A 16,661-nucleotide genomic window follows, 5' to 3' on the forward strand; every position below is an offset into this window, starting at 1 on the left:
ACAATCTTCAGCCAGAAGTACCGAGTGGATGATCCATCTTGGCCTCCTCTGGAGATCCCCAGCATCACAGATGCCAGTCCTCTGCCAATTGGATTCACTCCATGTGATATCAAGAAATGGCTGAATGCACTGGATACTGCAAATTTTATGGACCCTGACAATATCCTGGCAATAGTACTGAAGACTTGTGCTCTAGAACTTGCCATGCTCCTAGCCAAGCTGTCTCAGTACAGCTACAAGACTGGCATCTACCCAGCTATGTAGAAAATTGCCCGGCTTTGCCCTGTACACAAAAAGCAGGATAAATCCAACCTGGCCAAGTACCGCCCCATCATTCTACTCTCGTTCATCAGTAAAGTGATGGAAGGGGTCATCAACTGTGCTATCAAACGGCACTTGCTTTGCAATAAGCTGCTCACTGATGCCCAGTTTGGGTTCTGCCAGAGCCAGCTCCTGACCTCATTACAACCTTGGTCCAAACATGGAGAAAAGAGCTGAACTCCCAAGGTAAGGTGAGAGTGACTGCCCTTGACATCAAGTTTGACCAAGTGTGTGGCATCAAGGAGCCCTAGAAAACTGGAGTCAATGGGAATCAGGGGGAAAACTTTCTGCTGGTTGGAGTCATACCTAGCACAAAGAAAGATAGTTGTGGTTGTTGGAGGTCAATCATCTCAGTTCCAGGACATCACTGCAAGAGTTCCTCAGGGTAGTGTCCTAGGCCCAACTATCTTCAGCTGCTTCATCAATGACCATCCTCCATCAGAAGATTAGAAATGGGATGTTCTCTGATGATTGCACAATGTTCAACACCATTCACGACTCCTAAGATACTGAAGCAGTCCATGTCCAAATCCAGCAAGACCTGGACAATATCCAGGCTTGAGCTGACAAGTGACAAGAAACATTCACGCCACAAAAATGCCAGGTAATGATCACCTCCAACAAGAGAGAATTTAACCATTGCCCCTTGATATTCAATGGCATTAACATTCTAGAACCAGGGGGATAAGTGGCAGAAGGTGTAGTGGGGACATGAGGAAGAACTTTTTTTACGCAGAGGGTAGTGGGTGTCTGGAATTTGCTGCCCAAGTTGGTGGTAGAGGCAGAAACTTTAAACTCTTTTAAAAAGTACCTGGATCTGCACCTTAAGTGCTGTAAGCTGCAGGGCTATGGGCCGGGTGCAGGAAGGTGGGATTAGAAAGGGTACCTGGGTGCCCTCGGGCTGGCATGGACACGATGGGCCGAATGGCCTCCTGTGCTGTAACTTTTCTATGATTCTATGATTGAATCCTCTACTGTTAACATCCTGGCAGTTATCATTGACCAGAAACTGAACTGGACTAGCCACATAAATACTGTGGCTACAAGAGCAGGTCAGAGGCTCAGCATCCTACAGTGAGTAACTCATCTCCTGACTCCCCAACATCTACAAGGTACAAGTCAGGAGTGTGATGGAATGCTCTCCACTTGCCTGGATGAGTGTAGCTCCAACAACACTCAAGAAGCTTGACACCATTCAGGACAAAGCAGCCCTGTTGATTGGCACCCCTTCCACAAACATTCACTCCCTCCACCACTGACACACAGTGGCAGCAGTGTGTATCATCTACAAGATGCACTGCAGGAACTCACCTAGCCTGCTTAGACAGCACCTTCCAAACCCATGACCATTACCATCTAGAAGGACAAAGGCAGCAGACACATGGGAGCATCACCACCTGGAAGTTCCCCTCCAAGCCACTCACCATCCTGACGTGGAAATATATTGCTGTTCCTTCACTCTTGCTGGGTCAAAATCCTGGAACTCCCTCCCTAACAGCACTGTGGGTGTACCTACACCACATGGACTGCAACAGTTCAAGAAGGCAGCTCACTGCCTGCTGCGCAAGGGCAATTAGGGATGGACAATAAATACTGGCCTAGCCAGCGACGCCCACATCCCATGAGTGAATAAAAAAAAAATTCTGTCACTATTCACCACCATCACCATCACCATCACCTCACTCCCCCTTCTCTCCTGAAGATGTTGACTTGCTGGGATATGGTTCTACAGGGGCCAGTTTCCCCTGGTACTTGGTTCTGGAGGCATATAATTCAGGTGTGATCCTTGATCGTGAGGAAGGCTATTGTACCATGGATGCATCAATGCTAGGCCTGGATCTTCCTTCACGTAGTATCCAATCCCACAGTTTTCATGACCAGGAGTCAGAGGTTACCTTCTTTCTAACTCAGGGTGTCAAGGTCAATTGTAGCATCCTGATGGTTAAACCAGCTGAAATACGCAAGCAGTCAAGGAGTTGAACCTAGGGTCTTTCTGGCATGGTGACTCAATCTGACTTTGCTTGACAGGACCATGCGGAAGCTGCGACTCTGGGTTTTACCGTTTCTTCAGGTTAAGCAACATTGCCTAAAAATGTGGAATCTGTAAGCATTGTATGACAATACATCAGTAAATCAGCTGAAGATTCAGGATTCACTTTTAATTTTATAATTTTCAGAAAATATAAAATAAAAAATGAATTTCCCATTTAATTCCTCAGACTTTGGATTTGTGGGATACACTGAAGAACAACTTGGGAACAATACATTCCCAGACTACAGCCCAGAAGAAAATTTCTTCACAGTTTTTGGTGTCTTTTTTCCTACTGCTACTGGTAAGATAATATATGTGATTATTCACATTTCAATGTTGTTTATTTGCATTTGTCACATTTTTGGACTAGATTTGCAAATTTATACATACAACACTGGTGGAATAGGAGATGTTAAGGTACGCCCTAAAAACCTGCTGAGTCACTGCAGGAATCCTTACTCTGTCCCCCAATATAATAGACTACCCCAAAAATCAAGATTGGGTAATAGAGTCCCCCCTGAATGGGACCCCAGTGCATTAACAGGCTTCCACCCAAATAGGAATCAAGCAACAGGCTATCCCTAAAAGTCAACTAATAATAAATAGGTTATCCTATGAAATAGAGGTCAACAACCAGCTTCCTATAAAAAGAGTCCAATCACGGGTTATCATCTAGAAGAGAATTCAATAAGTTTGCCCTCTGAATGCAAATTCAGTAATAGGTTGCCCTCTGAATTAGAGTGTAATAATAAGCTACCTTCTGGATGGGATTCCAGTGTAAAAATTATGTATTGACTCTTTGTATAACTTTTGATCCTTGCTAATGATTTCAATAGACTTTTAACACTTTGTCCTATAACCCTCCATTCCCTTTATCTCATATATTATCAAATCTCCCCTTAAGTGCACCAGTGTTACCTGCTTCAACCACTCCATATGGCAGTGAGCTCCATATTATCATCACCGCCTGAGTAAAGAAATTCTTCCCAAGTTCTGTTTTCAATCTATTAGTGGCTATTTTATATTTATGCCCCCTTATTCTGGACTCACCCACAACAGAACACAGTTTCTCATGTTCACCCATCAAACCCTTTTCATAACCATAGTCATTATGGCACAAAGGAAGACCATTTGGCCCATCAAGTCCATGTCTGTTCTCTAAGCAAACCAGTCAGGTTCATTCCCCCAGTCTTTCCCTGTCACTCTGTAAGTCAATTTCCCTCAAATGCTCATCCAATTTCATTTTGAAATCATTGTCTCCACTTTCACCACCCTCGTGGGCAGCGAGTTCCAGGTCATTGCCATTACTGCATAAAAAAGTTCTTCCTCACATCCCCCTTAAACTTTAAAACCCTAAAACCTTAAATCTGCAAACCCTAATCTTTTTAGCATCAGCTATTGGGAACAGCTTTTCTTTGTCTACCTTTCACAATTACAAAGCACTGAACAATGAGACTGCACTTTTTTCCTTCTTTGCATGACAGGACGAATGTACAGTTACCATTCCATGATTCTATGATTCTATAATTTTCCCCAGTTGTTTAAGGGCTTATCACTGCCTTTCTCCTGGAAGTCCTTTGGCTGGCAGAGATAGCAATAATAATTAGGGATATGACGCAGTTTGCTAGACCCTTATGTAAGTCTGTACTTACATGTAGAAGGAAGGTACAGTCAGCCTCCACAATTGAGCCTGCCATTGTCGTCACTGCCCAGATTCTTTCCCCCACACCTTGCATTTTCCTCATTTTCTGTCCATGTCTACCCCAATTTCAGCTAGGAGACAAAGGAAACTCAAGTCCCCCTTTGTGTTTGAAATGGGTTCCGTTGAGTTTTTGCAAGGATGTTTGTAAACCTTGAATTTGCATGTGAAAGGATTTCTCATCAATGCAAATCAAGGGCATGTTGTCAAAGTCTCAGTTAATCTTCCTTCATGAAATCCTGCAATCCAGCAACATGGCTTACAAAACCACACATGCCCCCTCAATTTCTATGCCAGTCTTCTCTTTCAGGCCTTAAGGTTGCTTTGGAAGCAGCCTTGCTTTCCAATTTCAGGTATGGTGTTAAAAGGCTGCTGATTTGCTATGAACTCATTTTGTGCCACTGTCAAAGACCAATTTCAACTCCTACGTATATGTGTTTGTTTGTAGTGGATGTTACTTAACTGCTATATGGAATGGGAGTTAAAAATGAGTTACAGTGATTTACTTCCAATAGTTAAGGTAGTAATTACAATTTGGTTGTAATCGTATATTAATTTTCATCAGTGAATGTGGTGGTAAATCAGGGTGGTAAGGACTGAGGGAATAAAATAATTCCTTACCTATTAATATTTCATCCAAAAAAATGCAGAAAGATTTTTCTTTACCTTTGAAGATTCGCCTTGAATGCCTGGTTACCATAACAATACATCTTTCCTAGTCATAGCAGATAATTCTCAAGGCTGTTGCCTGCATAATTCCAGTGCAATTCAGAAGGATCTTGTTTATTTTCATTTCAGTGATATTTCCTTTAATCTTCTTTACACTTTTTGGTACATATATTGCATTTGTTGTAGAATTTACTTCAAAACTCATGCATTAATCCATAGATATTTAGACATAAAGGCCAAGGAAACCATCCAGCACTATGCATGTGTGCGAGTATTTGTTGGGGTGTGTTTGTTTTGTGTATGTGAGAGTTTATGAGTGTGTGTGTGAATGAATTTTAGGAATAAGTTGCTTTCCAGGATGGCCTTGTTGCAAGCTCATCAATATTGGCAGAGGCTCAGAGTGCTGTGGAAACCATATTGTTTATGTGAGTCAAGAGGGGGTATGGATTACATAATAGTTATAGTAACAGCCACACCTGGCAGAGAATGGCTCCTAATTTGCTTACAGAATAACAGTCATTGCACTGCGAGGTAATTGAATGTTGTGGGTGATCCACAAATACTAGAATGTGATGTTACTTTATTAACTTTGATTTCTGTTATCTTCAGGTGTAATGGCAGGATTTAACATGAGTGGAGACCTCCAGAAACCTGCATCCAATATCCCTCTAGGGTCACTTGCGGCTGTAGGCGTCTCGTAAGTCCTAATGACTATAGTTCATAGACACTGCTTCATGCACTTGAGCTACATTCTTGGATGTGGTCAATATGTTTTAAATTCTAATCAGCATTTGTGGCCATGTATGTAGATGAGTTAATTATCTGGTGATTTTTGTTTCAAATGTACAGCATTGGCAGATTATGGTGGCAGTCTTCCATCTTGTAAGATGATGGTTTGCATCGTGGTGGTCAACTCTGTGTTAAACATCTCCTGGTATGACTCAGGAGCCCCACAGTCTCTGCTGTATTTCCTGCAGAAGAAGACAGTGAGCTGAGAAGGTGCATTATTTGCTGGCCTCTGTTTTCTCAGGGCCCTCTTGATCAGCTAAGCTTTTTGTTTCTGCTCGCTTCTTCCAAAGTCCTTCCAAACAGCCAGCCTCCAGAGGTCACAGCCGTCAATGACTGTCTCCCAGTTCTCAGTAAAAATGTCCACTATTTTTATATTCCTCTTGCAGGTGCTCTTGTAGAGGAGGTATGGATGCCCAGGAGGTCATGACCCAGTGGCCAATTCACCGTACAGGAGGTCTTTGGGTATATGGCTGTCATCCATCTGATGAATGTATCCAAATCAGCACAGATGCAGTTGGCTTAGCATTGAGTATATTGAGTATATGCTGATGGAATTAGCATGTTCCAGGACCTCTGAATTGATGACCCAGTCCTGCCAAGAGATGCCAAGGATATGCCTTAGACAGCGAAGGTGGAAACTGTTCAACCTTTTCTCCTGCCTACCATGTGTCATCCAGGTCTCACTACTGAGGACTCAGGCTGGTAGACTTGCAGCTTGTTGTTCTCAGCCAGGTTGCTGTTGTTCCACACTCTCTTATTCAGCTTGGAGTAGCAGCTTTTGCGATGTGTGTTGATTTCAGCATCAACTGACAGATTGCTGGTGATGGTGGAACCTAGATATGTGAAGCTATCAACAACCTTCAACCTCACCTTGTCAATGCTGATGGATGGTGTTATGGCAACAACCTTTTTTTTCACACGATGTGGGCATCGTTGGCGAAGCCAGCATTTGTTGCCCATCCCTAATTGCCCTTAAACTGAGTGGCTTGTTAGGCCATTGAAAATGGCAGTTAAGAGTCAACCACATTGCTGTGGGCCTGGACCAGGTAAGGACGGTAGATTTCCTTCCCTAAAGGGTATTAGTGAGACAGATGGTTTTTACGACAATCAATCATAGTTTCACAGCCCCTATTACTGAGACTAGCTTTCAATTCCAGATTTATTAATTTAATTTAAATTCCACCAGCTATTGTGGTAGAATTTGAACCCATTCCCCAGAGCACTTGTCTGGGACTTTGGATTACTAGTCCAATGACAAAACCGCTACACCACCATCTCCTGGACCATGTCATTTGTCTTCCTGATGCTGATGGTCAAACCAAACTCTTTACAGGCATGAAAGAGTCTGTCCATTCACTGCTGAAGGTGTTTCTCAGTACAGAATGTTGGTGCACCATTTTCAGCATAGAGGAACTCTCTGATGAGGACTTGGCGAACCTTTATCTGATCTGAGGTGAGCAAGGCTGAACACCTTTCTGTCAGTTCTGGTACGTAAATAGACAGTCTCTGTAGATGACCTGAAGGCATATGACAACAGCAAAGAGAGGAATATACCAAAGAATATCAGTGCCAGAACACAACTCTGTTTGACTCCACTGTGAATCTCAAAAGATTCTGATGTTGCCCTGTCATAGCTGATCTTATCCATCATGTTGTCATGGCAAGAGGAGATCACATTGAGCAGCTTAGGTGTGCAACCAATTTTCTCCAACAGCTTAAATAAACAGCTTCTGCACACATGGTCAAATGCCTTGGTGAGATCAAGGAAGGCAACATATAGTGGCCTCCTTTGTTCACAATATTTCTCTTGCAGCTGCTGGACTGAGAAAATCATGTCAATTGTACATCTTCCAGTTCTGAAGCCATACTGGAGTTCAGGGTAGATGCACTCAGCCAAGACCTGGAGTCTGACAAGGGCCCCATAGGCAAATTCTTTTCCCACAATACTCAGCAGGGAGATGCCTTGATAGCTGTTACAATCATTGTGGTTGCCCTTGTTCTTGTACAGGGTCAGAATATTTGCATCATGCATATCCTGATCCATTGCCTCCTCCCTCCAGCAGAGAGATGGAAGTTTGTGCAGATGCTGTAGGAGTGCTGGTTTTCTGTGCTTGATGAGTTCAGGTGGTATAACATCATCACCTGGAGCTTTTGCCTTTGCTAAGCTCCTTCACTGTGGGTTCTAATCCAGCTCTGCCATGTCAGGCAGGCTGTCTATCATGTCTAAGGCTTCCTTGATGACAGTGTTCTCTCTAGGGTGCAACTCAAGATCGACCCATTTCTTCAATTGTTTATTGCAGTGGGTGATGACCTCCCCTACCTTTGTTTTCAGTAAAGCCATTTTATTTGCTGATGGACCTGTTGCCTTTTTGATCCCTTCATACATGCTCCAGACATTCCCTGTGTCAAAAGACATCTGGATATTCTAGCAGAGTTGTAACCAGTAGTCATTGGCTCATCACGTAGTAGTCTGTTAGACTTTACTTCGAGTGGCTTTTAGTGCATTCAGAGTTTGCTCGCTTAGATCACTATTGTAATTAATGAGATCAGACCACTTAGCTTCAATGACTGGTTCCATCACAGTGATGTTAGCCTCAAACCAGTCAGCATTTTTCCACTCTTGCTTCCCATATATTGAGAGTGCGGTATTGTAGATGGCATCTCAAAGTATATTCCATTTTGTTTTTGCAGTCTGTGTGGGAATGCCAGAGACCACCTGTTCAATTGAGGCACAGAACTGTTGGTTTTTATCTGGGTAGGCAGTATGGCTGATGTTGATAAGGATGGCATTCCTGCTTTGAATGAAAAAGCTTTAAGGGCTGCATCCTTACCCTAGTGCACAACAGGGAGTGATCTGTATCACAGGTGGTGCTGTGGCAGCTGCATGTGTTGAGAACGCAGTTCAGAGAGTCATGTCTGGTGACGATCAGATCCAATTGGTGCCAATGCCCTGATCTTGGATGTCTCCAGGACACTTTGTGGCATGGTTTGTTCTGAAAGAAGTTGTTATTTACACAAAGCTCATGGTAGCAGCATAGTTCAAATAATCTCTGTCTGTTCTCTTTTATCTTTCCCAGGCCATAATGTCCGAGGCAGGAGTGCCTCAAGGTCTGTGCCCACTCTTGCATTGATTTTCCAGCTTGCCAATTGAAGAGTTGACACCTTTTATCATTTTGTTTTGTTTGTTTGCCTGGTGTGATGAATTCTGTCCATTCTAAATTCCAAGCACCCAGTGAAGTAGATAAGTGGTGGCAGGTCAGCATCTTGCTAGTCGGGGGCTATCCAACTTGAGGTGGGCAGCGGCTGACCAGTGGGATACGATGGTTCCTCCCACTGTCAGAGACAGCCTGTAGCATCCATTATCTATGCCAATCAAATTGGGGTTATCATTCGTATGCTCTTCCCTGTGTTGTGTTATTGCTCTACAGTGAAAATGGAGTGGCCTTTCCAGGGCACAAGCCTGGGGAAATTCTTTGGAGACTCTGGGCTGCTCAAATATCAGGATGCCCTTCTCAAGCTCCCTGGCTGAGTCCAAAGGAATGCAAAACACTATGATTGACACCAGCTTGGTTGCAGGAGCTGCCAGAAGGATGACATCAGTCTGCCATTAGGCTCCAGTCCTAAACTCCCTTAGTTTTCAAATCTCCCAAGGCAGTAGACCTATTCAACCTAGCTGGAGTTTGGTTGATGAGTGCCAGGGTGTGTCCACATTGGCACTGGGCCTGCACACTGTGTGTCTGGTGGCCAAACTTCCTCCTCTGAAGCTTTAGCCTGGGGCTACAAAGGAACCAGTTCCCATGTGTTGCCATGAGGAGGCATAGCTGAGGACTTGCCAATGGCGAGGCTGTGTGCTGACAGGGAGAGACTTATGCATTTGGCTTTCTTTTCCCATTGCTGCTAGCCAGCAGTGTAGATTGAAAATGAGAAGCAAAATGGCACACAAAAGTGGAAAGCATGCTAACTCTCTTCCGTCTTCTAGATGTATCACATCTACCTGTTGGTTGATTATGGCAAATTATATATAATCAACATGATAATCATAGAACTGAAGTCAGTTATAGCTGTATGAGAATGTGTAGGTAAGTGAGCATAATTTCGAGCTCACCAATTCTGTACAGGGCATTTTGAAAATGTGTCTCCCTTAAAACAGCCTAAAGTAGATGTGAATTTCCAATAGAAAGAAAAGAAATGTAGTTTCTTGAACTGAGTATATATTTATGCATTGCAGTAAACCTTGGAATATTTGACTTGACTGCATTTAAAATGGAAATTTTTTTTAGCACTAACATAGAACAGAGTTTTACGGGATTTTACAGTCCTGCTGAAATCCAAGGACTTTTGAACGGCTTGTCGCATTTTGCAGTCCAGCCCCCACTGCGACGGGGGCTGTAAAATCCAACCATAGTATGTGAATTCTCCATCTTTTGATGAATCTGATATGTTGTTTGGTTCTAACCCAGGTAGCCTGGTATTTCTACTGCAGACAGTCTCTCTGCATATTGTCCTCATTCACACTGCTTGTTCATTGAAACTTTATAAACAGTGTATTTTTTGTTACACTGCAAAGCATGTGTGCAACATAATTTTACTTTATGTAATAAGTATTAGGAACTGAAATATCATTTTGGTGCAATGCAGATAGATTTTGGGATTGCTGTTAATTCAATGAATATCGTAGTGTAAATTCAGCTTTGTCTTTGCTGCAGTTGATACAGGATTGCTCGATGTTGGCATAGGCTATTTTTTAAACGATTAATATTGTCCACCAGCCTCTCATGTAATCAGAAAATTAAAAGAGGTGAAAGATGTAGTAAAATGTTTATACATGAAGTTAATATAGAATTAATCTAGAAATAATAATCTGGTACATGTTCATGCATTTATATAGGAGATTCTAAACTATTTTGTTCTGCAAGAGCCAAAGATATTATATTTGTCAAAGCAGTCATCTCAGTGGGCTCGCTGAGTAAGAATAGTACCTAAGGTGGAATTTTCCATTTTTGAGGCTAAGTGTGGTGGTGGGCAGGTTCTGCGGCATGTTTCCTGCTGGTTGGAAATTGTGCTTGATTCTATGGAAGCCGCTTAATTATGCACAGGCAAGAATCTTTCCAAATCACATAGCAGGTCTGGAACTGATTCATCCTCCCCACCATTACTTAACGGGGTTGAAGGTCCGGGCGCCATACTTAAACACCACCCTGGCACACACATTTCACTCGCTCCACCCCAGCTGTCTTCAGGAGACCTTTATATTCATCCGCCAACTAGAAGAAGGCGGCTGCATCCTGCTTCTGCCACGCTACCCTCCAGGCCTTGATCAGAGGAGTTAGACAGCATAAAGATGTCCTTTATCCCAGGGACGGTTCCAAGCAGCTCATGGGCCTCACCTTTCTAACCTGGGAGGTCATAGCACAGCAGGTCAGCATGGCTGGCCACTGCACCCGGAATGCGATCCAGTGGAGGAAGAGGATGAATGATCTAAACCTTCACTCCCTCCAATATAAAACTCTCATCACGGCATCATGTGGCTACTCCCTTCAGTGAACTCACACAGCCATTAGTGGGGGACACATGTCACCACTGATTGTCTCACATATATTTACACATCACCACCACCTCATTTATCATGTTGCTCACGCTCCATCCTCAGCCCCTTCTGGGGAGGGTTCACCACACACACAGGGGCATGCATGTTTCCCAACCACAGTTCAATCCCTTCTCATCACATTCCTTTCTTTTATCTCCATGCAGGCCAAGCTAAGCCACAACAGGCGGGAAAGATCCCAGACTGGAGGAGGGATGGCCAACATCATACCCCTCACCAAATTGGAGGAGGATGGTACTGAGCTGGCTGGGGAGGTGGGGAAGGGGAGATCGGCTTATCCCAGCAACCTAGGATGGATGACACCTCCATGAGTCTGTCATATCCTGATGTGCACAGTGAGTTACTTGCCTGCTCATGAACTAAAACTTTCTTCCCTCTGTTATAGGCACCAGCAGATTGAGGCACACGCAGAAGACCAAAGTAAGACCCAGCCACCAGACCATCTCACAAGTGGAACCTGAGGAAGCCACTGAGAAAGAACCATCATTGCACTCACCTGCACCCTCCACCAGCACAGAGACACACACTTCGGTGGGTCATAGCTCTAGATTAGGCTCAGGGTCACCTGCTAGAAAACACCTCAGTGACATGTCCCCACAACGGTCAGAGGCAGGAACAGCCCAGGTCTCTGACACTTGAAGGGTTGCTGAAGATCAGCCACCCACTCAGTCTGAGTCAGATAATGAGCCTCTGCGAGTGGCTGCCGATAGGAGGCGGAACATCAGGCAGAGATGCGAGAGTCACCCAGCAGACTAGAGCGAAGCATGGAGGACTCCATACATGTTCTGTCTGATGTCATGGCTCTGACATGATAGTGCCTTGATGTCACCATGAGAAGGTTGATGACAACCATGGACACCTTGGTCCAGCAGGTTTTGCTGAATTTGTGCTCGGTCCTGAAGTCCATGGCCACACAGGTCATTGGGAAATATCAGTGTCTAGGTGAGAGGGCGTGAGGCACCTTGACCTTCCTCCAGGTGCCCCTTCTCAAATCGTCAGGGAGTTGACCTTGGGTACCCTCAGCGGGGAAGACTGGACACTCCGGGGGCCTCCACTCAGGACAGTCCATGGGTGCCCAGCAGTTCCAAACCCCTCTGTCTGTGACCCCATCCACACTAGTTGCTCAGGCCGAGGAGGGTGTATTTGCCCTTGAGCACGAGACCCTTATCAGGCTGGTGCTCTCCAGGCCTCGGGCCACTAGAGGATGTCTGCCAAGGTCATCTCAGGCATCAGGATGTAGCAGTTAGCAGGTTGCCTCCAACTCTGCTGTGGATGTCGGGGCGGCACCCAGGCGTAGTGAAAATGAAGAAATATTGAAATCACCTTTGGTTCATGGGTGTGCAACCACTGTATAAACATTGCACTTTTATTAATCCATTTGTTGCTGATGCAGCTTGTTCAACTGAGGGCGTTGTGATTACTTACAGCTGTATCCTCTTATTGAGAGGTTTTATCACTCTCCCACTCAGTGTAGTCTCCCTTTGTGAGCCTCACATTCATGTGATGTCAGCCTCACTGAAGATAACTTCTGCACCTTGTGCAGTGTCAGGAGATGTGCTAAAATCTTTATTGAAAGTGTGCACTAAATGTGTTTGTAACCCTTTTTGTTCAAGACACACCATTGTGTGAGGGCAGCTCAGCAGCCTTGAGGAATTAGCAGCAGTTGTGTCTCCTCAGTGGTAGTGCCAAAGGGCAACACCTGAGCGAAAGGACGATGTCCCAACCATGTCCTCATCTCGCTGGGATCCTTAGTTTTTCATTATTGTTGCGACAATAATGTATCAAGTTAATGGAAGCAGTGTCCTCGCTGTTGTGTCGACTTTCACTTCCTAGAGTGAGCGCATACAGGGGGCACTGCTGACCTTCTTAAAGATCCTGGCCTGGTGAATAATGAGGCATGGAGGTTCAAGCTTGAATGCTGAACCAGCTCTCAATGTGACAGGTTGGACATCCCTTTTAGTGCGATGGAGTGGCATTAAGGGATAGGAGGAATGTGGCCATCTCCATTATCTCCACTTTACTCCTCCTGGAATCTGGTGGCAATTAAAGCGGCACAAGCAGGTCTTCCACGTCGTTCTTCCTCGATGGCATTATCCCATGGAAGCTGAACATCATCTTCCTCTTCAGGTTCCTGGTCGCCCTGCTCTTGAAACTCCAAAGATCTCTCATCCTCCTCCGTTTCTCCCTCTGGCCAGGGATTACACCTTTGTAGTGCCAGGTTGTGAAGGGTGCAACACTCAACAAATGACCCTATCTGGAGTATACTGTAGTGCGCCACCTGAGCGGTCTAAACATCAGAAGCGCATCTTCAGGATGCCAATGAGGTCTGACTGCTGCTTTTTCAAACATGAATCAGACCAGCGTGATTTCCCGCTGGCAAGATTGGAAGGCGTCACATAATTCTGGCAAGAAGCATTTTTAATGACCATTCATGAGATGGTAGTGAATGCAAATGGTGTTCACATCACTAGTCAGTGGGATATTTGACCCCTATTAAAGAGTTGACAGGAGAATTGCAAACTGTTTCATGCCGGTGGGAACCCGATTTTTTGCTTCTCTCCAGATTCTCCGCTCCCGCCCGCCAAAAAACCCACCATGGGCAGGATGGGAGAATTCTGCCCCTAGTTCCTGTTTTGAATGTCCGTTTGGTGCTCTGTTCATACCTATGATGACCCCGACTAAATGTTTGCAAACTTATTCACATAGGTGCCTCATTGTGACCAAAAATACAAATCTTTTATCCCTTTGGTTTGTGCGCTATAGATAATGTGACAGCGTTCCAGCCTCTGTGCCTTCTGGAAAACTAACATCAATAATTTTTAGAAAATTTGTCTTTCATGTTGCAAACTATCTAAAGCAAGCCACTAGGAAAATGATGGACAGCCAAAATTAGCAAATTCCAGAGAAAACATGTCCACTGTTCCTAAGCACAGTGCAATTCGTATCAGTGGATTTGCTGAGAAAGACTGACTCCAAACATCAGATTCTCCCTTCTACAACTTCAAATAGATATGACTGGAGCATCATGAACGAGCTCTCAGTCTTTGTCAGGCCTCCATTTTTTTTTGCCAAGGACAGAAGAGCTTTTAAAGTTATCTCTCAGTCCAGAAAGTATACCAATACAGTAAAACTTATCATTAATGAGGTTGATGCTGCAAGTAAAAGCAACAATATAAAATTTGGAAGTTCAAACATAGTTAACCATATTTTTTAATCGGGGGTTGCTGGAGCAGGTACACAGACATGAAGAATTTCCAGTTTGGCAACCCAATGTGACTTTTCAAAGTCATTCTTTGCTGTCAACCATCAATAGAATCAGTTTCATCAGGCACCCTGGGCTGGATTTAATCATACTTGCCGCGGCACCCACTGCCAAGCCCAGAGGTCCTTGGGGATCTGGCGTGAGTCCATGGAAGTCGACTGAACCTGGTTATGTGACAGCAAGCTCATGCATGCGCATGTGGGCTTGCCGCTGGATCATGTGGTAGGGGGGTGTGGGTGGTTCTGACAATCGGAAGCCCACATCATCTGATGACTGTGCAGGAGCTGGTGCCATATTTAAAGGGCAGCCAACCCTGTGTTAGATTTGGAAATTGTCTTGCAGGCTTTTTAAGAAAGTCCTGCTGTTTAGGTCTCCAGTATCTGAATTTCTTTTGCTCCAGCTGTTTCAAAGTCCAAAGAGAAGATTTCTCTGCCATCCCACAGGGCCACTCGGTGGCATCACTGAGGTGTGAGATGTCATAGTCCAACCAGCGCATCCTCTCCAGCGCTCGAGGATGAAAGACATGGTGGATAATTCTCATGCTGCCACTACTCTTCCCTTTCCTTGCAGGCAGCTTCTTAAGTGTCTTGCCCTTGGGGACTCAGATTTACGATGCTAATTTAAGGGATGGCCCCTTTGCAACTCATTTGTGCACTGCTCCTTTAAATTTTAGGCCCAGTACATCCGAATTTCCTGCTTGAGACTCTGCCCCTTGGCTCAGCATGTTTCTACACAGAGAAAATGTCTCCAAGATAGATCCAATGCCTTGTGACTACATCTCCTGGGAGTCCAAAGGACTCTAGCACTGAGTCAAGGAAGCCCCATATGAGTCGGCAGCTTTCACTGGGAGGGCCATTGAGATACGCATGAATTTCACTATATCGGGGAGGCAGGATTAAAGTTTGTTGAATTGCATTTAAATTATATGCAGATGGACAATTAAGAATAGCAAGGAGCTTCCTGCCACTAACGGCCGAGTTTCTCATAATGTTGCCTTCCTGCTGCTAACTTAATCGCTTACAGTTTTCCCACCGCTAGGAGTCTGACACACAGCCTCCCGTGCAGATCTCCATGCCCGCCCATCTTTTTTTTATTCATTCATGGGATGTGGGCTTCGCTAGCTGGGTCAGCATTTTTATTCCCCATCCCCAGTTGCCCTTGAGAAGGTGAGCTGCCTTCTTGAACCGCTGCAGTCCATGTGGTGTAGGTACACCCACTGTGCTGTTAGGGAGGGAGTTCCAGGATTTTGACCCAGTGACAGTGAAGGAACGGCGATATATTTCCAAGTCAGGATGGTGTGTGACTTGGAGGAGAACCTCCAAGTGGTGGTGTTCCCATCTATCTGCTGCCTGTGTCCTTATAGGTGGTAGTGATCGTGGGTTTGGAAGGTACTGTCTAAGGAGCCTTGTAGATGGTACATACTGCTGCTGCTGTGCGTTGGTGGTGGAGGGAGTGAATGTTTGTGGATGTGGTGCCAATCAAATGGGCTGCTTTGTCCTGGTCAGTATCCAGCTTCTTGAGTGTTGTTGGAGCTGGACTCATCCAGGCAAGTGGCAGCTATTCCATTACACTCCTGACTTGTGCCGTGTAAATGGTGGACAGGTTTTGGGGAGTCAGGAGGTGAGTTATTCATCGCACAATTGCTAGCCTCTGACTGCTCTTGTAGCCACTGTATTGATATGGCTTGTCCAGTTCAGTTTCTGGTCAATGGTAACCTCCAGGATGTTGATATTGGGGAATTCAGTGATGGTAATGCCATTGAACATCAAGGGGCGATGGTTGGATTCTCTCTTATTGGAGATGGTCATTGCTTGACACTTGTGTGGCACGAATGTTACTTGCCACTTTTTCGCCCAAGCCTGGATATCGTCCAGGTCTTGCTGCATTTGGACATGAACTGCTTCAGTATCTGAGGAGTCACGAATGGTGCTGAACTTTGTGCAATCATCAGCGAACATCCCCACTTCTGACCTTATGTTGGAAGGAAGATCATTGATGAAGCAGCTGAAGGTGGTTGGTCCTAGGACACTACCCTGAAAAGTCACTGGCAACCAGGATTAAGGAAAATCCCAAGGCCTTTTATACATATGTAAAGGACAAGAGGGTAGCCAGACATAGGGTGGGCCCACTCAGGGACAGAGGTGGGAATCTGTGTGAGGAGCCAGAAGAAATGGGAGAGATACTGAATGAATACTTCTCATCAGTATTCACCAAAGAGAAGGACTTTGCGGTCGATTTGTCTATGGAAAAATGTGTAGATACCCTGGATCGTGTTGAGATCAAA

At 44.8% G+C, this 16,661-nt stretch overlaps 1 protein-coding gene across 12 annotated transcripts in view; it reads left to right on the forward strand.

The window, feature by feature from the left end:
• Positions 1-16,661, forward strand: part of slc12a8 (solute carrier family 12 member 8) — a 170,660-nt gene that overhangs the window by 101,618 nt on the left and 52,381 nt on the right. For all 12 annotated transcript variants that reach the window (XM_041201661.1, XM_041201665.1, XM_041201663.1 and 9 more), the window contains 2 exons: positions 2,541-2,654; positions 5,331-5,418. In XM_041201661.1, coding sequence (XP_041057595.1) covers positions 2,541-2,654; positions 5,331-5,418 — 202 coding nt within the window. The remainder of the gene's footprint in view (positions 1-2,540; positions 2,655-5,330; positions 5,419-16,661) is intronic.

The sequence above is a fragment of the Carcharodon carcharias genome, chromosome 12, assembly GCF_017639515.1.
Source record: "Carcharodon carcharias isolate sCarCar2 chromosome 12, sCarCar2.pri, whole genome shotgun sequence".
In the NCBI taxonomy this organism is placed as follows: domain Eukaryota; kingdom Metazoa; phylum Chordata; class Chondrichthyes; order Lamniformes; family Lamnidae; genus Carcharodon; species Carcharodon carcharias.